Genomic DNA, 21,968 nt, shown 5'->3' with positions numbered 1-21,968 from the left:
GCAGAGGTCCCTGTGCATTAGGTCGAGCACCTTGTCTGCACGGTACGGTGAAGCGCGCGAGAACGGGGTTCGGTGCATCTTCCCGATCGCGCACCTATCACAGAAGTGCTTGATGTGGTCAATCGTCGGCATCCCCCGCACCATGTTCTTGGCATCGAGATCGTGAAGCGCACGGAAATGGAGATGGCCAAATCTGGCATGCCACCTCCATGCCATGTCGTCCGCCATAGCACCCAGCAGGCACACCGGCGTGGCCATGGTGAGGTGGATCGGGTACAGCCGGTTCTTGGCGCGTGTGATGCGCGCCAGCAGCTCGTTCTCCTTGTCAAACAGCCGCAGCTCGCCACCACCGATCCTGGACTCGCACCCAACCTCGTCAAGTTGACCGAGGCTATGATGTTGGTGCGCAGCTTCGGTATGAAGTAGACGTCCGTGAATGCCCGGTGCTCGCCATTGCGTCCGGTGAAAAGGACTGAGCCGCGCCCATGAATCTCAACAAGAGATCCATCGCCGAACTTCACCGTGCCGCCTACCGTGTCGTCGATCTTGGACAGCAGATCACGACAACCCGTCATGTGGTTGCTGGCGCCGGAGTCGAAGTACCAGCGCCGGTCGTCGGTAGGCACCGGGATCAGCCGCTCCTCGTTCAGGAACACGTACTTGCCGGCCACCGCCGGAGCTTCTTCAACAGCGACCACGGACGGCGCCCGTGACAACACCGGCGAGCTTGGGGCCGAGTCATGCACGTCCACCACACATGCGGCTAGCAGTACCGCCGGGCAATCATCTTCCTCGGCCTGTGCGATGTGCGCCTCAGCCTGCTGGTTTCGCCGGTCGCGTTTGTGCTTCCGGCACTCCATGGCCCCATGGCCGCGAATGCAACAGTAGCGGCAATCGCCCTTTCGGCGTGGAGGTCCATCGTCGCCCTTTGCTTGGCCACGATCTGTGGCCGGTGATTTCTGCTTGTCGACGCCTCTTGGCCTTCGATCGCCGGAGCCTGACGATCCGGCTCCTCGGTCGCACTGCTTCTGGCGCGCTAACCACTGGTCCTCAATGAGCAGCAGCTGCGCACCTGGCGTATCTGCCTCTTCTTGCTCGCGTTCCTCGATGACCAGTAGACGTCCAGTGAGCTCCTCGAGGGACAAGTGCTTTGTGTCCATGAGAGATTCGATTGCCGTCGACATCTCCTTGTACGGCTTGGGGACGGTGCGCAGAACCTTCAGCACCGCATTGTGCTCGTTGACGGGATCGCCGAGCAGCTCCAGATTGTTGACGATCGCGCTGAGCCGCATGATGTACGACCCGATTCCCTCGCCGCTGCGGAAATGGAGTTTGTCGTAGTCCTTGCGCCGGGTCTGCGCCTTGGCTTCCCGGACGCGCTCCACACCGAGGTGCATTGTCCTCAGCGTTTCCCAGGCCAGCTTGGCCGACGACTTGACGGCCAGAGTGCGCATCAACTCCGGCGGCACCCCCTTAAGGATGAACGCCAGGGACCGGCCAACCTCGCGGACCTCGCTGGCACCGGTGACAACGGCGTCCCAGAGTCCTTCTGCCTGCATCTGCACTTTCATGAGTAGTGCCCAATGAGAGTAGTTCATCCGCGTGAGCATCGGCGGATGCATGCCGCCGCCACCCTCGCGAATCACACGTTCCACCACGCGCAGCTCCGCTCCCTCGTCAGCAGTGAGCCTGGCCATCGGCGTCGATGGGCTCACCCTGCTGTCTCCGAGCTCCGTGCCCTTGTTCTTGTCCTTGTCGCCGTCCTCCGACCCCGGCATCTCCTTCACACGGATCGAACACCGTGCGGCTGTGGCAGGTTGGATCGAACACCAACGCTCTGATACCACTTGTAGTTGCCGGCGATCTGAAACTCACGCGAACACCTGGACTCACACACACGCACGAACGGGAAAAACTCAGAGAGAGACGCGAGGATCTGCGCTGTGTAAAACGTGCAGACTTTTCTGTTGCTTTCTTCCCTTTATTTATACCGGCATCGAAGTGATTCGGATATGCATGAAACTACAAGCTGATCTCGCGAGGCCATGCCATCCCATGACGCTCGACGTGACTTCGCCACTAAACGTGCCACTCCCGGTTGCCATCGTGCCATCCCACGCGACCCGGTCGAGGCGCCTAACTCGCTAGTTAAAAGCTACTGAAAATAAATGACGAAAGTGACGTACGCGAGGTGTGTACATATACACACTGCTCGGCCGATTATCAGTTGACCCAGTCGCCGCCGATCAGCTGGCTATTAGGCCTACGGTTCCTCCTAGGCCTCGTCGGCTCATCCTCAGGCTTCACGAGAGGCGGATCCCTGGGGCGGCGGACCATGCTGGTACTCGACGGCGTAGCAGTGCACGGAGTGTCCATGGTGGTAGTAGCCGTCATCGGGACCGCACTTACAAGCAGCACGCCCAGTACGGCCGATATCTTGGACACCTTGAACTTCACCTTCAGGTTTTGCCTCAGCGCGGGCTGCCAAATCACCAAGAAGAAGACCAACATCCATGTACCGGAACGGAGCGAGTCGATCACCTTGCACGCTCCATGGAACAGAGGCGAGACCAGTTGTTCTCGGGGAATCGACAACGAGGAGGCGCCGGAGCCGTGGTCGTCCTCCACTCCTAGGACCTGAGGCCGTCCGAGCTCCGGTGCGAGCCTTTTCTCGGGACCTCGTGCCGATCCAGAGACGAACGATGCAATTTGGAGCGAGATGCAGACTATGACCGCCAAGAATAGAAACAGGATATCGACCATGGATATCTTTCTGTAGCTCCCGGTGGCGAATGCGCCCATGAGGCCGATGATCAAGCACACCTGTAGCACGTGCGACCGTATGCCGCTCGCCGACAGCCTCTTGTTTAGCAGCAGCATGGTGATGACGATAGACGCCACAAAAGACATGGCGTTGCGGTAGAAGAAGGCCTTGTACCGGCGCCGGTGGTTGTCGTTCACCACCGGGTCGCCGACGACATGGCCGGACTCGTTCTCTTGCCAGAATCCGCCTGGCGGGCTCATGCCGGCTTGGTAGGTGAGGCTCGCCGCGAGGATCGCGAGCAGCAGCAGAAGCTTGCGCCTCTTCTCCGATTTCCGTTCCATGGCCGTCGCCTGCTCATCCCCCTCTGCGTGCCCCTCGAACACTTGATCCTTGAGCCACCCAGGCGGGCGTTGCTCCACCTTCTCCCTTGCCGCTTCTCTTGTCATGATGACGACGCACTGGATGCCGACGTAGAGGAACACCGCCACAGCGAGGAAGGAGACGTACACGGATGTGGACACCTTCCGGCAGCTCCCTGCGGCGTAGGCGCCCATGAGGCCAAACAGGTCCAGGATGATGGCGGCTTGCAGCGTGTAGTACTTGATCCTCTGAGTTCTGAATATGCTGCTCAAGAGGAGTACGAGGATGACCAGAGAGGCAACGAAGGCGGTGGCGTTGCAGTAGAAGAAGACCAGGTATCGCCGGGGATACGTGATGTGGAGGACCGGGTCACCGGCGAGGTTATGGGGACGACCATCGGCGGCGTTGTCTTGCCAGATGCCTCCCGGAGGGTTCAATCCGGCTTGGTATGTGATACTCGCCGAAAGAATGCCGAGCAGGAGCAGGTACTTGTGCGATTTCAGGAGTATCTTGTAGGCGTCGTCATCGGCGCGCTCGGATGCTCTGCTTTTCTGCTCCTCGTGGATTCGGTGCTCCGGTCTCCCCAATTGCAGGTACCTTCTGAGCGCTTCGTGGATCAGATTCTTCACGAGATAGTATAAGAACACGAGACACTTGATGAAGGGGAAGGAGAGGACGGCGGCGACCAGCGCGACGACGTAGGTGGAGATCTGGGTTCTCCCGTAGCCGTAGCCCCCGGCGGCGGCGGCGAAGGCGCCAATCAGGCAAACAAAGTCCAGGGTCATGGCGGCCCGCAGCGTGCAGCGCCTGATTCGCTGGTTCCTCTGGAGGAGCAGCACCACGACCACCAGGGACGCCACGAAGGCCGTCGCGTTGCAGTAGAAGAAGGCCGCGCCATCGACGGCCGGCGCAGCTGAGTCAACGGCAACGGGGGACACCATCGCTTTCGAGCTTTGGTTGGAGTGGGGGTGTGGGCGGGGGGTGGTTGGGGCTGTAGCCTCCGTCTCGCGTGGCATATCAACTGCTTTAAGAACCATTGCTGCTTTATCAACTGTCTCTAAGGCACTGTTTACACGTCATGAGTGATGAGATGCTTATCAGAAGTACCAAAAGCTGAAGCTAAAGTCCAAACAGCCCCTGATGCTTTTGCTGGTTTCACGCCAAATTTCGCAGAAGATGTCGCGCGGGGCCGGGGACGGCAGCGGGATTATTTTAGTGCTGGATGTTGACCTCGCTTGACTCCTGGGTCTGGTGGCTCTGGGCGGCCGCAAACACATACTAATATACGCACAAATTTACATGTCTATGCCGCCAGACCTCTGAAATACCGTACTCCTATATTAAAAAAACAAAAGTTCGGCTTGTATCTTCTTCCTTCTCGTGTCATGCAGGAGAATGTCAGTTCTACAAAGCAGAGCAGGCTACACACGTCTAACAAGTGACATGCCCTTGAATTGAAATATATGTTCAAGTTGAAATGAAAATGAAATTTAATTGATACGGTTATGAAATATGAGTAGAATAATATTGACATTGTGATGAAATCTTATTGATGCCGTACGTTTTTTATTGACATGAAATTCATATTAGCGAATTTTGATTAATAGTGGGGCTTTTGGGTGCCGATGCGGTAAGAAAAAAACCGGTCTCATATAATGTAGCACAAATATCTTGTGTTGCTATGTGCTTAAAATAAGTAAGATGTATGTTTAATTAGAACTTCAAAACACTGTTTGTTATCAAGAACAACGACTCTTCGTGAGGAACTAAGTGGACTTCACCAATTGACCTGGATGACTCCAAAGGCTTTTCATGGCGTCTCCCATGCCGCACCACCACTCCACTCCTCGGCGAACCATGACAACCAGTAAAGCATCAGGTGGAGATGTTGTTGCTCGATCGGCCATGTTTGGTGGGGTCCGTCGCTGCAGAGAGGGAACCCGACGATGTAGGTGGGATCTCGCATATGTCTTGCTTTTAACCTATTTGAGCTTATTCATTTTTTCTCCTTAAAATTAGTTTTAAGATTTGGGGGTTGGTCTTGAAACGGAATATATACGGAATCCCGCATCCCGGGACGAGTAGGATAATATAGGTGGCTGACTGGTTGCTGGCATGCAATTTCCTGGAAATTGCTTTAGCCCGTTCTTTTTTGCCTTTCCATTTCTTTATATATCTGGTTTTAAAACTGCATTAAATCTCCGTCAACGCATCAAAGACGTTGGATTAAGATCTATACTTCATTCTCACTCCCTCCTCTCTCACATGCTGTCATTGGAGATCTAGCGGACAAACACATCTGACTTATGTGTGACTAAAAACAGATTACTTCCATGTAGCAAACCCGTTATTATATTACGATTGAGCTTGCTACTGGTACTGATTCTCCCGAGAAGATGGTGCCAGCGAGAAGAAAATAGTGAGACAACGACGATTGCCAACCCCCAGCTTCCTACTGATTTTTTTCGGAAAAAAGAAAACTTCGTACTGATCCTCCCGAGAAGATGTTGCCACTGAGATGAACATAGTGAGACAACGACGATTGCCACTCCCCCACTTCCTACTGATTTTTTGGGGAAAAAAGAAGCTTCCTACTGATTCTCACGAGAAGATGGTGCCAATGAGAAAAAAGATAGTGAGATATTGCCAAACCCCAGCTTGCTCATTCATTTTCTCACAGAGATGACAGAACCACATTTAACGCTAAGAGTCTAAAAAAATCCCCACTTTTGAGGCAGAGTTCTTCAGCAAAAAAAACAAAACCCCAGTTTAGTCCTAATAGGATGACCCTGACAGGGCCTCCTGCCCTTTCAAGCATGTAGGCTCCGGACGTCCACGCACTTTCCTCCGCAAGCATTTCGTCATACAGCCTGCGGGCGTCGTCCCACCGCCGCCACTCAAGAGTCCAGACTCCACGAGCAGCCTCAGCAGGCAAGCAGTTGCCGTGGGCCGCTGCGGGGAGCGAGCACTAGCGCTCCCTGTGGCGCGGGCACGTCACGGTGGCGTTGGTGTTTCCATTCCGGCATCCGCGTCCGCGGCAACGAGGCAAGCGCGCGTGGGTGCGGCGCCGGCGAGAGGCATGGAAGCGGACGAGGGCGAGGCGTGGGGACGGGAGAAGCGCGGTCACCGGCAAGGCCGGGTTGGTGGAGCGAGCGGCGATCAGGACCTGCGAGAAGCGCGGGAGAGATGGTTGGGGAATTTTGGGACATGGAACGCTGAGGCGGCGGCGGTGGGAGGAGGAAGCCAAGGGAGACGGGAAAACAATCTCACACGTATGAATTTGACACGATGCCGACGATTTTAAGCAAGCAAGCACGTACGAACTTCTGACTGGTATCATTACACCGAGAAGCAAGAGCAACGGTGGCATGGCATGCAACCTAGCTAGCAGCTCACAACAACAATGGCTGGTCCAATCGAATTGATGGCCGTACGTGTCTGAAATCTGCTTATCACTCAACACCTCGATCGCAAGGATACGCCGTCTTCAGGCAGATGCAGGTGTTGTGGAGCTTCCCGCGCACAACTGCATGCACAGCTCCTCCATGCTCGCGCCGTGGGTCACTACGATCACCCGATCCCCCTGAGCACAAGCAACAAGAGAGCAACATGTCCGGCCGGAGTTGATCAGTCACAGGTGTTCAAGCCGATCGAGTACTGCTATACTTGCAATTATTACCATCTCCTAATAACAATACCTCCTTATAGCTATATCCTAACAGGATCGATGTGGTGTTCAAACCGATCGAAACGGAGCGAGTACAAAATCACGGGCAGCTACATCTGATTCTGAACGCACCACATCGATCCTCCACAGCAGCATTGCCGGTGAGCTAGCTAGCGAGCCGCGTCGATTATGAGTTGTTCCAGACGCCGCCGATAACCAGGCTATTAGGCCTACGGTTCCTCGCAGGCCTCGGCTCAACCTCAACCTGCACGAGAGGCCGATCCCTGCGGCGGCGGGGTGTCGCGGTTGTGGTCGCCGATCCCGACGACGCCGTTGTTGTAGCCGTGGCCGGGGTGCCTATCATCGTGGAACCCGAAGCTGTGGTCATCGGGACCGCACTGACAAGCTGGAAGCCCAGTACGGCCGATATATTGGACACCTTGAACCTCACCTTAAGGTTTTGCCTCAGCTCGGGCTTCCAAATCACCAACACGACGACCAACATCCATTCCCCGGAACGGAGCGAGTCGATCACCTTGCACGCTCCATGGCACAGAGACGAGACCAGTTGTTCCCGGGGAGTCGAGGAGGCCGCGCCGTGGTTCGGGATGATACACCGGCGCCGGAGCGGTCTCGCCAGCGCCCCGAGTAGCCGGGCGAAGGACCTCTGCCAGATGCTCACCAGGATCGAGACGATCAGAATTGCCACCGGCAGCTTCACTAGGAAGTCGACGGTGGCCATCACCGGGATGCCAAGGATCACGGTGAAGGCGCTGCCGATGATGGGCGTCGAGATCTCCAGTACTCCCAGAGGCGCCTCCTCCGTCCTCTCGCCTGTTATGCCGACCTCCTGCTCGCCGTCCTCGGGCACGGGGCCCAACTCGTCGTCCTCCACTCCTAGGATTTGGAGCGAGATGCAGGTTATAACCGCCAAGACCAGAAGCAGGACGTCGACCACCGATACCTTCCAGCTGTAGCGCCCGGCGGCGAAGGCACCGATGAGGCCGACGAAGGCGATGGTCGCGCACGCCCACACCGCGTAGCACCGTATCCCTCTCGTCGGCAGTCTCCCGTTCAGCAACAGCACGATGATGCCTATGGACGCTAGGAAGACCGCCGCATTGAGTTCATACTTGAGGGAATCGCTCTCTTGGCAGAAACCGTACAGGCCGGGGCTCAAGGTGGCTTGGTACGCCATGGCCGCCGGGAGCAGGCGCCTCTTCTCCGGCTTTCCCCGATCGAGTAGGTGACGGTGGCCGTGAGGGGGCCCAGGAGCAGCACCTACTAGCTTGTGGTTCTGGTCGACGCCGGACGGAACGGCCGGCCGGCGGCGCCGGAGCTGGGTCAACGCCAAGCGGTCGTCGACATCGCTTCCGAGCTTTGGTTGTGGAGTGGGGAGTGGTTGGGGACTTGGGGGGCCTTTGCGTCGCTCTAGGCTGTAGCCTCTCAGGTCTCGCGTGGCATACCAGCCGATTTAAGAACCATTGCTGCTTTTTGCTGGTCTCACGCCAAATTTCGCAGAAGGGACGGCAGAGGATGCAGGAGGTGGCTTGATAACGGGAGACGGCGACTCCATCTCGTGCCGTCTCCACATGTTTCGCTTCAGCCCCACCAAATTAATTTATTTTGTATTATACTGCAGAGAGATTAGAAGGAAAATTAATACTTGCGGCAAGCACTTATTTTTTTACCGACGAATCTTTATTTTTCTCTAGTTCTCTCGTTCTCTACATCTCTGTCCTATTTTCAAGTACATTGTTCTCTTATTTTCTGCATCTCTATCCTATTTTCAAGTACATTGTTCTCTCGTTCTCTGCATCTCTGTCCTATTTTTAAGTACATTGTGGTACATGACATGTTTTTAAGTACATATTTAGTACATTATGATAAATTAATTGTATCTTATCAGTTTTCAAATACCCCTTGTACATGAACTTATAAGACGAGTACAACGTATGGTACATCGCAGGTATCTTATTAGTTTTTAAGTACTTCGTATACATATACTTATGAGACGAGTACATCGTATGGTACATCACATTTATTCAGAAAAAACACAGTACATGACGAGTACATCAAGTTACATGACAAGTACATCAAGGTACATCACGGATACATCAAATTACATGACAAATACATTAAGGTACATCACAGATACCTCATCAATCCTACATCATAACAATCCGATGGATCAAAGAGATAGAGAGAAGGGATCGAAGAAAAGAACTCGAATTCAAATTTAAATTCAACAAAACCAAGTACCTAAGTACATATGTAATCGAATTCAACAAAGCATAATCACAGGAGATAGAAAATACTTCGTAAGTACCTCATCAATCACAATCACGGTACCTCGTCATGTACCATGGTACATCACCTGTACCTCGACAATTATTAAGTGCATCATCATATCTTGACAAAATCACTAAGAAACAAATAATAGTACATAGATCAAATAAATTTTAGAAGATACTTAAAGCACTGAGATGCAAGAAAAAATCTCAATTAAAAAAAATCACAGCAGGAACATCATGTACCGGGACAAAAAATCAGATCGAGAGATGCAGAAAGAGAATCAGATCGAGAGACGTGGAAATTTGCTGCTCCAAACGTGAACAGCGCAGTGGAGGGAGCCGCCACGGGGGAGGAGTGGGAGCCCAGCACGATGGCCATGGTGGAAGAGGAGGCAGGAGGGCGGCTCGTCTGCCGCGCTAGAGGAGGGGCCGGTGTCCGCGACGGCCCGCAGGGGCGGCGGCCGCCTTAAGCCTGAGCATGCCTAGAGGTGCACGGCAGCGGCGTGGGAGGTTAGGTGGGCTGCGAGGGAGAGGCTGTGAGGGGGAGAGAGACGAGACGAGAGATAAAGAAAATGTGCAGTTAATTAGGGAGTAAACGAGAGAGAATTAAAGGAAAGGAAAGATGATTAAAGAAAATGAAGGGACACGTGGTTGGTTACCAATACGACGCTAGACCGCGGGGGAGTACTTTGGCCCTCGCTTGACTCTGGTGACCCCTGGCGCTGGGTCTGGGTCTGGGCGGCCGCAAGATACAATACGAAGAAATTTTGTGCATGTCTAGCTATATATATATAAAGTTTGGCTTGTATGTTCGTCGTTCTCGTGTCATCTGTAGGAGAAAGTCATTTCTACAAAGCAGAGATGCCACGCACAAGCTTAACTCCCCTTAAAAAAACACAAGTCTAACAAGTGATGTGCACTTGAATTGATATATATTTGAGTGAAATATTTATTCAAGTTCAAATGAAATTTCGTTGATACAGTTATGAAATATGAATAAAATAATATTGACATTGTGATGAAATTTGATTAATATTCGGGCTTTAATTTTGGGCTCCGGTGCAGTAGAAAAAAGGCCTTATATCATGCATGTAGCGCAAATATCCTGTGTTGTTACGTGCTTTAAAAAGATAAGCTGCGTGTTCAATTAGAACGTCAAACCGCTGTTTGTTACTCACTGGCAGCATCTTCCCTGGAGAGCAGTAAGGTGAAACTTGGTTCTGCCAATTTCACCCAGTTAGAGATAAGTCGATGTGCCGGAAAAACACCCCCCGCGCATATATGGCAGTGGCAAGAAAAGAAATATATAGCCCTTTTATTCTCTCGCAACAGCATACAGCTTCCTACTGATTTATTTGCCAAAAAAAAAGAAGCTTCCTGCTAATTCAGATTCTCTCGTTTTCTTCCTCGCTCAGCATGCGTTGCCGTTAACTATGACCCTCCTGATCTTCCCACTTAGAACTGGAAGCAAGCACTTGGCCGCTTTTAATCCATCAGTCCTACAACAATATCAGCATGACGATGTTAAGGAGGAGAATGACGAACGCAGTACAGAGCACCGGGCCGCGGCCGCTGCATGCAGGCGTGCGGCGGCGGGCCCATCCCCGCCGGGTTAGTACGTAGGTGACGCCGATGGTGGCCGGTATTTTAGACTAAGTCACTAAGTCACGGTCACATGAGAGGCTTCAAGGCTTCAAGTCTCTGTGAGCACTGCGGGTGATATCTAAAGAAGAGAAGATCGATATGACACGGGAAGGTGGCGGATCGGGTGAGAAAATCAGCCTACTCTAGCGTTCCCTATAAATAAATTAGCTCATCTTTGATGTAAACACGCCACGACCCAAGGAACACGAATAGTAATTCTCAATTAAGAAAGAGCTCGTTCTGTGTTTGCGCGTGGAGGGGGCGCTTTCTAGGCGTGCACTGTAGACGTGTCCATATTACTCCTGCCATTGTGTGCTATCTGCTGGCTCGCAGGTTCCACGAAAGAGATCGTCCCGTTGCTTTAGCCCGTTCTTTACTTATTACTCCTGCCATTGTGCTGGCTGCAAAGCTCTATTTTAATGGAAGGGCGATCCACCGACAGGAGCAACATTGTTGAGTGAGACGGTGACACAACCAATTAAGTTCCAGGTTACTGCTCTCCGGAGAAGATGAAGCTCTCAGTGAAAAGGAAATAGTGAGACGACGACGATTGACGACGTACGGGCGATCGAAGAAACCACCACCACACACATATATACACGCTAACGGCTAACTGGGACTGGGAGGTGGCAAGAAAAAAATAATCTCTGCTGCCCTTTTATTCTCTCGTAACAGCGTAGAAAACAACACAATGAATGTTTGATACTGGCGGGGAGAGACGGAGGTTACAACTTGTCTGGTGCACTATCCTGTAATTCTGTTCGTTCGAGACTGACCACTAGACCAGAGCGTGTCGTCACCTTTTAATAAAGTTTCGGGCTCGAACCGATGCATGCAACCTCGAGATATTTTAGCGCAAGGATGGGAACCCGCCAGTGCCAAGAACAAGAGCAACTGGCCAAATTGAATTGATTAGTGCCAAGAACAAGAGTACTCGGTAGTGCGTGCTTTGAGGTGGGACTGGTGGGCCACAGAAGAAATCAATTAGTACTATCAGAATGTTGTAATTTCCATTTACGTAGCTCCGTAAAAAATTAGAACAATGTATGAACTCGCGAAGGAAAAGTCGGACTTGTATCATCCTCAGAATTCGCCCATGGGCTAGATTCAGTGTTTTCGAACTAGTTCATGTTGAAACATGTACCAAGTTACCAACTCTGCACCTACCTTCATTTAATAACATGGGTGCAAAAGATTCAACTGGATTGAGTCCAGGGGGTTCTGCGTCGGGTCCAAGATGGGCCAGGACGAGTTGAGCTGGGCCAAATGACCGTTGGAGACGAAAATACGGATGATATACGTGATGGGCTGAGGCAAATACACTCTGGTTGAGCCCAGCTCGCGGCCTCGACAGCGAGCGACCTGACCTTGGTGTTCGTTTAGTTCAAATTGCCTCTGATTGCCTTGGTGTCGTGAAGAATTTCCATGAAGAGAGCTTATGCCAGTGCAGTGCTGTCGCTAGAGAGTTAAGCAGAGGAAGAAACACTTCAGTTCGGTCTATCTTGGCCATGAGAAGAGGGAAGCTAACTCTCTGATGCCCACAATCTCTCTAAGGCGGCGGCGCTGTCTGTGGCTTCTAAATACCCCCGATATCTCTTGTATTCCAACACTTGTTTTGAATTAGGGGTATTTCGCTCCCAAAAAAAGAAGGAAAAGGTCAATGCCGTGCATGCATATATGTTCAGGATCGGAACATTCGAGCCTAAAACACAAAGAGCAAGATTTTAGTAAGGACAACACAAGGTCCATCAGGTTCAGAAGATCGATCACACACACGAGCAAGATGAGCAGCAGTTCTAATAGCACGAGGGTGCAAATTAAAGGAGGATCGATCACGCACACGGGCAAGCTAGATCAGCAGCAGTTTAGTACTGTACTGGTTTAACTGAACATGCAAACATGACCATTTTTACTTTCCAAACTTATGAAAATACGGGCCTAGTTGCTGCAGGAAAAACGAAAGCCACACCAGCTCCTGACGACATGATCGATCTTGTTTCTCCCTGGTTGTACTTTCCTTGATTAAAATGGATCGGGATAAATAATAAATTACAACCAACAGTGCACCAGTGTATAGTACTGCTGCTACTACAAGTTGAACGGAACCTGCAGAAAAGTGAATGCACAGGTACGACACCACCAGCACTTGCAAGTTAACTGGACAGAAATATTTCCCACAACTTATACATTTATCGTTGCTCTGCAGATCATCTTTTTTAAAAAAAAAAAGCTGGATCCGGAAGGATCCAGAGGATTTTATTCAGTAGTAGTGAACTTAGCACATATTACAACAGGACCCTCTAAGGACAGAGAATTACAGACAAGTCACTGGAAAATGAAGACTCTGCATCTGCAGATCATCAAAAAGACCGAAATAGTTTTAATGTTGGACAAGAACTGCATCTTGCATGCTCAGGAAGCAAAGGTTAACAGATAACAAGATTTGATACATGTGCAAACAGAGCAAAAATTTAGTGCAGGCGAACAAAAGTCATAAGCTTCAGAATGAAGATTGATCACGGGCATGAGCAACATCGATCAACAGCAGTTCTAACTGCATGGGACAGTAAAGGAAGCAAAATAAATACAAATGGGAATCTCGTCGCATGCAAGAACGAGTTACTTTAACTGTTAAACATCGTATTTCTCTCACATGGTTTGACAAGAGTCATTACATCATCGTAATTACATTGCTGCTAACCAACTAGGGTTCCTATCATATCTAGCCTAGGACTAAAACTCGGTATGGCCCTCGAGCTGATCTAGACTCCGGAGTGAAGATCGTGGGCTGTGGCTTCTTGCACTTGCCCACCATGCCGGCCTCGTCGTCGTCAGTCGTCAAGCGTCAAAAGACGGCCAAGTACTACTGCTCTCAAAGAACAGCAGCCGGAAGGCCTGGAAACCTGAGGAGATCGCCGTCCGGCGCAAAGCTCAGCGGCCAGTCCCCCACGTTGGACAGCATCGCGTTCAGTTCTTCCGCGGTCGGAAACTTGAAGTCAAAGTCCTCATCACTCGCGATCGGCAAGTCCTCGTCCAGGCTGAGGATAACCTCGCTCAGTGCGTCTTCATCCAGCACAGGAAGGTCGAAGTCGAAGTCGACGATCTGCTGCTCTGTTTCGCCGGCCGGAAGCGCCGCGGCCTCCTCCTCCTGATCCTCATCTGTGGCTCCACCAAGAAGTTCGTCCTCGTGCAGGTAAGCCGGCCCGTGTTGTCGTCGGCGGCTTCCACCGCGGGCTCGTCAGCAAGAAGGTCCTCCAACGGGCTCCTGAACCCATCCATGTCTTGGCTGTGATCAGCTTCAGCCACGGCAACACGCGCGCGTTTGGGGGCGCACGGCGGGTCATCGGAAGCAGCCGGCGCTGGCCTCTTTGCTGTTACCGCCATTGGGGCCGGCTGATCTTCTTGTTCTTGAGTCCCAGCTAGATACGCGGCGGATTCTTGGCGAGCTTCGTCACAGGCGGTGGGAGAGAGATGGATCTTGCAGAGCACCATCTCCCCGTCGGCCACAACAGCTTCCGGCAACAAGCAGTGGTACTCCTCCATGACCCAGCCCATGGACTCCTTCTCCTTCTTGATTCCCTTCTTGAAGCTCAGTTTCTTCACCTCGCCTTTCTTGACGCCCGCGTGATCCACCACCTCCAACGTCCTCTGGATGGTCTACGTCCCGGCGCCGGCGGCGTGCGCACTGCGGCTCCCCTTCTGGCGCTTGCAGAGCGTGAGGAAGAAGCGGTCGCCGGTGCGCTCGGCCTTGGGCGCCGGCGGGAAGGCGGCGGCGAGGTCCTTGGGCTCCAGGTTGCCGTAGATGTCGGCGCGGTGGATAAGGCGCTCGGCGCCGTGCAGGGTCTCGCCGGAGAGCAGGCGCGGCAGGTAGTACGTGACGGCCTCCAGCGGGGAGAGGTCGAAGCGGGAGAGCTGGAAAACCTCCATGTCGAGCTCCATTTTCGTGGACGGATCGATCGTGCTGGGAGAGAGAATTGGGGAGCGTACGTTGGTTTACGCACTACTGTATATATAGAGCACGTACGTGCCTACCGGCTACCGCGATACAGGGACTCGCCTGTATTCCCATATTCAACCGCGTCAACCAGAAACTTTCCATATTTCCATCAGCCCGATTTGTTTTTTTGGAAAATAGACTGGTCCGATTCCTGAACTCACAGGTGGGCAATTTAACGAGGAGTTAGCTACGGCTTGGGATCGATCCATCGGACCAATTACCGCGTCGCACGGAACTCCCAGGTTTCCTTAATTTCATCAAATCCGATTTGTGCACTGATCAATGAAACACGTTCGCAAATCGGACTACCAAAACAAATAGAACTAGCGCTATGTCTTACGTGGCGGTTAAGCAAATTCAGGCCTCCTTCGGTTTGCAGGACATCTGTGGGATTCTTATGGGATTCTGAACCAGAGGATATTTTCCTGTACGAGGCATTCGGTTCACAGGATCGGTGATACCGAATTCCTTAGGAAAACCGATTCCTGAGCCTGTTTCCAGCGGAATCTCAACATGAAGTCCGACCACATGTAAAAATTCCTGGCGCGGAACGACTGCGCGAAGTGCCCCGCGCGCGCTACTCTCGCGCCAACTCTCGCGGCAAAAGTAATATATCTGGATCTTTCGCGAGGGCAAATAAAAGGGGAAAAAAAGGGAGGCACTCTGCCTCGTCTAGAAGGGGAGCAGCGACCGACAATAGCCACCAGATCCCGTCTGCTGGTTTCTCCCCTCGCCCATCTCGTCTTCTCCGCCCGCGTCACCACAGCGAGGCTCGGCCATCTCGTCTTCTCCGGCTACTCCAGGTCATCCCTACAGCATGGCCATTTGTTCCTCTTTGCAGGTATGTGTGTTCAGAGATCAGTCGATCTGATTCATCAATTTTGTGGTTTCAGTCCCCTTAGGAGATTAATAGCAGAGTTTTTCTTTGTTAAATACAACCAAATGATTAGTTGGCTTTGAACAATAATTAGGAGATGTTAAATACAACCAGATGACAATTCCGAGGGTAGAACCAATACACCAAGTAATCTTTCTCAAGCCGGAACCAATCAATCTCCATCTACTGTGTGTCCTAGTCATCTCTGAATGACTGAATGAGATTAATCTGGCCAGTGTACTAACGTGCTCCTACGTAGCAGTAATTAATCTGCAGCACCAATGTGTGATGCTTAGGTGCAGATGAAGAATATTAGCAATCAGTTGTGGTGATTATTTTGGTTGCAATAATACTGTTGTCTTATTACAGAATGGTAATCACTGAAGCTATGAGCAACAAGGCCATCGTTCACAATCGCAGGGACTAAGCGATTTTGAAGCTGATCGTGTGACTTCTCAGCCTTCTCAACAAATAGGTATTACTCTTGAAGGGTTAAATTTCTTGCATTAGTAATTTGGTACTGCAGACGAAGCACATAATATATAGGTATTGCTCCAGTTTTAAATAAATTGGATTAGGGTGTTCTCCTACTTCCTTAGAAGGACTAATATAGTTGAAATTGAGCAAGTTTCTACCTGCTTTAGGTACCGTAAGGCCTTGTCCTAGAGCTAAATGGAGTCACCAAATGAAGCTATTTCTTATTCAACTCTTGAAAGATCATGATGTGCCTAGTTTTCGAAACCAAAATGCATGGAGTAAGGAAGCATGGACAAGTATTACTTCTCAATTGAATAACAAGTTTGTTGTGTCATTCACTGTTAACCAAGTCAAGCAAAAGGAGCAGGATTTAAAAAAAATTTATCGAAGTGTAAAAGACTTGTTAGTTGAAAGTGGTTTTGGATGGGATAGTGTGAGAATGATGGTAGATACACCAGCAGATATTTGGGCCACATTTGCTGCTCGCAAGAACAGCAAGGATGCCCTCCAATGGCGAGACAAGTCTTTCCCATACTATGATAAATTGGTTCCACTCTACGACGGTTAGTGAAATATCCTTATAGCTTTGTGTTTTTTCAGCATGCTTTAGTCATGTTTTTCTTGATGCCAATCTAATTTTTATTGAACATATATGTAGGCCGTCATGCTGAAGGAAGGACTCGTCGTGGTATGGACTATTATGCAAGCAGGACAAATAATGTGGTGATTTCTGTTGATGAACAACCTGATGCTTATCAGTCTCCATCACCTACTTTACAAGGTGCCGGAGAATATGGTATGCATTTTTCTATTGAGGAAGAGACCGAGGATTTCATTGCGGATGCTGCCCAGCGTTCATCAACACCTTTTCAACAAATGAAATCCACACCAAGCTCTGCACAAGCATGTACTGAGAAGCCTAGCAGCAGACGTGCAAAAAAACAAAAGAGAAGTACTGCTGAACCTCCCGAGGGATTTCATGAGAGATACCTAAAGCTGAAGCAGGAAGAAATAGACCGATTTGCAGCTATCAAGGAGAAGAAAGCTTCTATTGAGGAGAAGAAAGCAGAGGATCCCTACAGCATTAACAAGTGTATTATAACTCTTGAAGGGTTAGATGGTCTACAAGTGAGTGACATTTTGTTGGCGTCAGATATCATCCAAGCAAAAGATCACAGGGAAGTTTTCTTATCATTTTCTAGTGATGAACTACGGTTGGCTTGGATTAAAAGGGAGATTACACGTAGCAACACAAATTATCAGTGCTAGAACCTGCATCTCATGGTGTCATGTGGTGATTAGCATATAGTTTGGTCATTTGGTGGTTAGTATATTTTGGTATGCCGTGAGGTCAGTAGTAGAACCTGCACATCTCATGGTGTCATGTGGTGGTTAGCATATATTTTGGTCATTTGGTGGTTAGTATATTTTGGTAGGCCGAGAGGTCCAACTAACATCAATGGTAATATTTTGTATAAGCTTATCTCTGTTGCAGCCATGGTAAGGAACAAGGAAAAATATATTAAGACTACTATATTATGGATTAGAACTTTAATATTCCAAGTTACATCAGTGGTAATACAACTTGGGAGCCTTCTCACTATCTTTATCTTGAATTTCTATGTGATACATACTGCTCCCACATTTGTTGTGCTATGGTATCTCACATTTGATTGTCCCGCAAGCCTGGAGTTGTTGAATGCATGGATGTCAGCATGATAGCTATGGTCTCCATTTGGTACATCAACAATCTGATCAGGATCAATATCCATGGTAGCATCACTAGGCCAAGTCATATCTCCATTGTGTATGCGTATGAAGTTATGTAGAACTGCACAAGCCACAGATACGTCAATCTGTTTTTCTTTTGGGAAATGCGAAGCAACTTTCAATATAGGAAATCTCATTTTCCATATGCCAATAATTCTCTCAATATGATTCCGAAGTTGAGCATGTCGGAGATTGAATAGTTCCTTGTGATTCTGTGGCTTTTGACGTGCTCTTCCTTGTTCATTTAAGTGATACCTAGTACCACGATAGGGAGCAAGAAATTGAGGTGTATTTGCATAACCAGCATCTACTAGATAAAATTTGTCATCAGGAACTTCAAAACCATGGTTAAGTGCATCTTGTAGAACTCTTGCATCCGAAGCTGATCCCTCCCAACCAGGATTTATATGTACAAACTTCAAATCAAAATCACAAGCAACCATCGCATTCTGTGAGATTGTTTGCTTCCTATTTCTGTATGGTTCTTGTTGATCCAATGGAAGTTTCATAGGGATATGAGTACCATCTACAGCACCAATACAATTCTGCACACAAGACAAGTCAAAGTTAAATATTTAAAATTATTTTATTCCAATGTTAAACCAAAACAATTCAAGATGTAGTCGTACCTTGAAGAAGGGGTAAAATTTGGTTTCCTCAATATTGAATGCGGGTGTAGAGAAGGTGGACGTATGTAGATAGGTGTGAGATTTGTGATTGCTTCAAGAACTGTTTTGAAATGTCGATGTATTGTATCTAGGCTATGTTGAAACCAATCTTGAAGTGTTTCATTGGTTGCATTTTTTGCTACTGCATACAAAAATATAGCAACTTGTTCTTCTACTGAAACATATGTTGTATCAGCTAGATATTTTTTCTCACACAACTTATTGACTAGTGCAAGAAAAATGGGAACCTCCATGCGAAAGTTCCTTTTGCATAAGCTTTCATGTCCAGTCAGGATCTCATGAACAGGACAAGCACCTGTAAGTTTTGATGTGTGCATTGGTCTCCTACTAGAAGATGATGGTGATGACTTTTCTAAAGTAGGGAGAACAAAATTAATGAACTCATCATCAGTTGCTGATCTACGCTGGTAGCTTGAGTACATGTTGTGAAATGATGTTGTGCAGATGATGCTGAAAAATCAATGGAAGAGAGTAAAGAAAATCATTACTTTTGCTTGGGAGAAAATAAGTATTTTTTTGCAGAAGCTGGACATGTACTGACCTTATTTCTCCAGCCAGCTATGCCTTGTTGTGTTGGCTTGTCCAGGAGCAAAGCTGAGATTGAAGAGAATAAAACAGAGCATAGTGTGCGAGGAGCAGCTGGAAAAAGGAAGAACTGAAGAAAACCAGTGAGGCTATTTATACACGTACTAGTACTAGTTGAAAGCTAACGGCTAGTTGAGTCAATTAATTGTGTGCTAACGGCTAGTGTATTCCTGTACCTTTCCTATGTTACAAAATGGTGCAACCGAATGCTAGTTATTCAGGAATCCTGAGGTTTTGCTTTCCAAAGGATTTGGATGGTTTGGGCATTTTATTCCTACACTTTTCCTATTCCCATGTTTTGTAAATCCTCCAAACCGAATAGGGCCTCAACGTAGCAACCTGTTCACGGTAGCTACGTTGCTTTTTACAAGCTCAGAGCCTCAGAGGATAAGGCATATCGATCAGTGTGCTGCGACTGCACAAGTTAAGTTTAGGTCGCACCCAACTCAATTAATTTTTTGGATTTTTATTTTAAATATCTACACTATTTTAAAAAAAATATCTACACTATGAATTGTATGCACTGTGGGAAAGGGTGAATTTGGCAAGTGCTTGAAAGTAAGCCGAGTGCAAAATATCGGGCACTCGGCTTACAACCACCTAAGCTGAGTGCCTATAAAAACACTAGGCTTACGGCGGGCACTCAGCATATAATAGTTATTTTGGTCGAAAACTCAAGGATATTCAAGCATTGAGCATAGCTGGCACATGAGTATGATGTAAAAGCTAATTTTGGTCGAAAACTCAAGGAAATTTAAGCGTTGAGCGTAGCCGTGTTCTTCCTCCTCCGAGTTGGCCCAGTGGCCCAAGAATTTTCTACCACTGAAAACCGAAGCGTCTGCTTGATACTTCTAGTCTCTTATGGTGTTGTGATTCATGCCACCACCTAGCGTCATTTCTTAAATCCCCAAACAAGCATGTGTACAAATCTAAAAACCTAACGACGGCTCCTCTACCTCATCGGTTCTGCTCCCCGGTGTTCCTGGCTGACTGGGCGGCTGGCCGCTACTCCATTCTTCAATGCCTCGTGACTTATCAAGGCAATATTGTCCTATTAGCCTCCCGCCAAAGGTGTGGTCATTTGTTATGGACCGAAAGACTATGAATATCCCGCAAGGGATGTGTAACTCATTTATCCTCTCTTAAATAAATCCCAGGGGATAGGTCTAGAGAGCTTAAATCTTCGTTCCGGCCGGAAGCTCCTTGGGGCAAGGGTTAGGAAGCTACAAGATCCATTTCGATGGGGAGCTCCTACCACCGAGAGCCGAGAGGTCTAACAGCCCACCGGCTCGACAAAATGAGTGTTGAGAACCAGCAACGTCGACTCGGAGGGTCTTAGTACAACCCAAACAACACAATGGACTTTCACTCTCTCCATTTCCTAACATAGATAAACCGCGGAACATGAGACGACCAAAAGTGATTTTATTTAATAAACATCGACGTATCAACTAGTTTGTCGAGTGTACAACAACATTTGCTAATAGAACCAATGTACACACCATACAAACAACTACACACTCCACGTCCCCTAATTCTAGCATTGTTAATATTTGGTTACTCTCAATAGTGTTCGTTCGCCGCTTTCAACGCGCGTGGACGAAATGACGCTCTAAGAGGACCGAAGGAACTCTCGCTCGGGTCTGCTCCTCTCCTCCCCCTCACACCTGCCCCTTGCGCGGCGGCGCGCCCCCTCGCGCGGCCGCCATGGCCGCCACGAAAAGCACGAGCCTCGATACAGCCGTCCTGAGGTAACCGGCATCGGAGGAGCCTCACCGCCGCCAAAGGAGCCTGAGGTATGTTATTTTTTTCCTTTTTCTGCAAAATTAAAACTTTCGGATCAGAAATAAAATGTAAAAGTTCAAAAAATAAAAATTAAAAGCTCAAAAAATAAAAAGTCAACAAGCAGAAAATAAAAGTTGCGAAAATGCCAACAACCCATTCTTAGGCTGTCGGAATTCGTCCGCCCATATGGCTTTTTGGGGTCGTCCCCTTAATCTCTCTCGTTGATATTACAAAACCAATATCCTATATATTTTGTGGGAGTCTCTTTTTTTTTTTAGTGGAAGGGCTGGAGGCTGACAAAAGCAGGATTGTTGTAGGAGTGGTGAATCGCAACCGAGTTCAAGATTACAGCTCCAGAAATATCAATGCTGTCAGTGAAAAAAGAACAGTGAGGCTTCAAGTCTCTGTGAGCACTTCGGGGTTCGGGCGATTTAAAGAAAAAGAAGATCGATATCGCGCGGCTAGATATTTTGTTTCTGGCGGGGAGAGACGGAGACTACAACTTGCCTGGTGCACGTACGATCCTGTATGTAATTCTGTTCCTTCAGAGACTGACCGCTGGACCAGAGTGTGCCGTCACCTTATCGTGCAAATTTAGTACCCGGGTTGACCAGTGTACGTACAGGCAAACAAAAGGTCCATTTGGGTATATATATTCAGAAGATCGACCACGTATATGAGCAAAATCAGCAGGCAGCAGCAGTTTAGTGTTGCGTTAACTGCACATGCAAACATGAGCACTTTTCATAAGGAGGCAGGCAGCAGTTTCTGAAGAAAAAGGAAAACAACAGCTGTTTTCTGAATCTGGTCAATCCGATCGAGGAAACTGTGTAGCCGAGACTACCTGGATCGTTTAGTACTTTCCTAATTGATATTTTTTGGATAAGAATTGATTGTATATAAATAAAATCAAGGTTCATAATCTACGTCTCTCGACGCATATGCACATCAAAAACTCCAAATGCATTTCGTTGATTAGGATCAAGTACTCCACATAATTAATTAACGGGAGAAGCTTTGCCAGATTCTTAATTAATGTGGATCGGCATAACAGCATGG

At 49.1% G+C, this 21,968-nt stretch overlaps 3 protein-coding genes across 3 annotated transcripts; 1 reads left to right on the top strand and 2 right to left on the bottom strand.

The window, feature by feature from the left end:
* Positions 1-1,937: 1,937 nt before the first annotated feature.
* On the bottom strand, positions 1,938-8,407 carry LOC100845839 (the record flags this gene model as incomplete). Its single annotated transcript, XM_014903181.2, has 2 exons — positions 1,938-4,034; positions 8,122-8,407. Coding segments are annotated over 2 exons (2,097 nt in total), but the record flags the coding sequence as incomplete, so codon positions are not given.
* Positions 8,408-13,601: 5,194 nt separating this feature from the next.
* LOC104585203 lies at positions 13,602-14,284 on the bottom strand. Its single transcript, XM_010241229.1, has 2 exons — positions 13,933-14,284; positions 13,602-13,888 (listed from the first exon to the last, which is right to left on the bottom strand). The coding sequence occupies exons 1-2, from the start codon at positions 14,282-14,284 to the stop codon at positions 13,602-13,604; spliced, it is 639 nt and encodes a 212-aa protein (XP_010239531.1).
* Positions 14,285-15,543: 1,259 nt separating this feature from the next.
* LOC100845531 (uncharacterized protein At2g29880) lies at positions 15,544-17,349 on the top strand. Its single transcript, XM_024454674.1, has 3 exons — positions 15,544-15,567; positions 16,217-16,643; positions 16,739-17,349. Exons 1-3 carry the CDS (start codon positions 15,544-15,546, stop codon positions 17,347-17,349), a joined length of 1,062 nt encoding a protein of 353 aa, XP_024310442.1.
* Positions 17,350-21,968: the final 4,619 nt, after the last annotated feature.

This window comes from Brachypodium distachyon, chromosome 4, assembly GCF_000005505.3.
Source record: "Brachypodium distachyon strain Bd21 chromosome 4, Brachypodium_distachyon_v3.0, whole genome shotgun sequence".
NCBI lineage: Eukaryota > Viridiplantae > Streptophyta > Magnoliopsida > Poales > Poaceae > Brachypodium > Brachypodium distachyon.
Note: the sequence above shows the minus strand (reverse complement) of the source record. Positions and strands in the feature narration are given on the sequence as shown.

Excerpts from the sequence above, each read along its gene's own strand:
- LOC104585203 (XM_010241229.1), bottom strand. The coding sequence starts at position 14,284 with ATGGGCTGGGTCATGGAGGAGTACCACTGCTTGTTGCCGGAAGCTGTT. Across the intron at positions 13,889-13,932 it reads AGCCGCCGACGACAACACGG|ATGAGGATCAGGAGGAGGAG; the intron begins GCCGGCTTACCT and ends GTGGAGCCACAG.
- LOC100845531 (XM_024454674.1), top strand. The coding sequence starts at position 15,544 with ATGGCCATTTGTTCCTCTTTGCAG. Across the intron at positions 15,568-16,216 it reads CCATTTGTTCCTCTTTGCAG|TTGAAATTGAGCAAGTTTCT; the intron begins GTATGTGTGTTC and ends GGACTAATATAG. Across the intron at positions 16,644-16,738 it reads ATTGGTTCCACTCTACGACG|GCCGTCATGCTGAAGGAAGG; the intron begins GTTAGTGAAATA and ends ACATATATGTAG.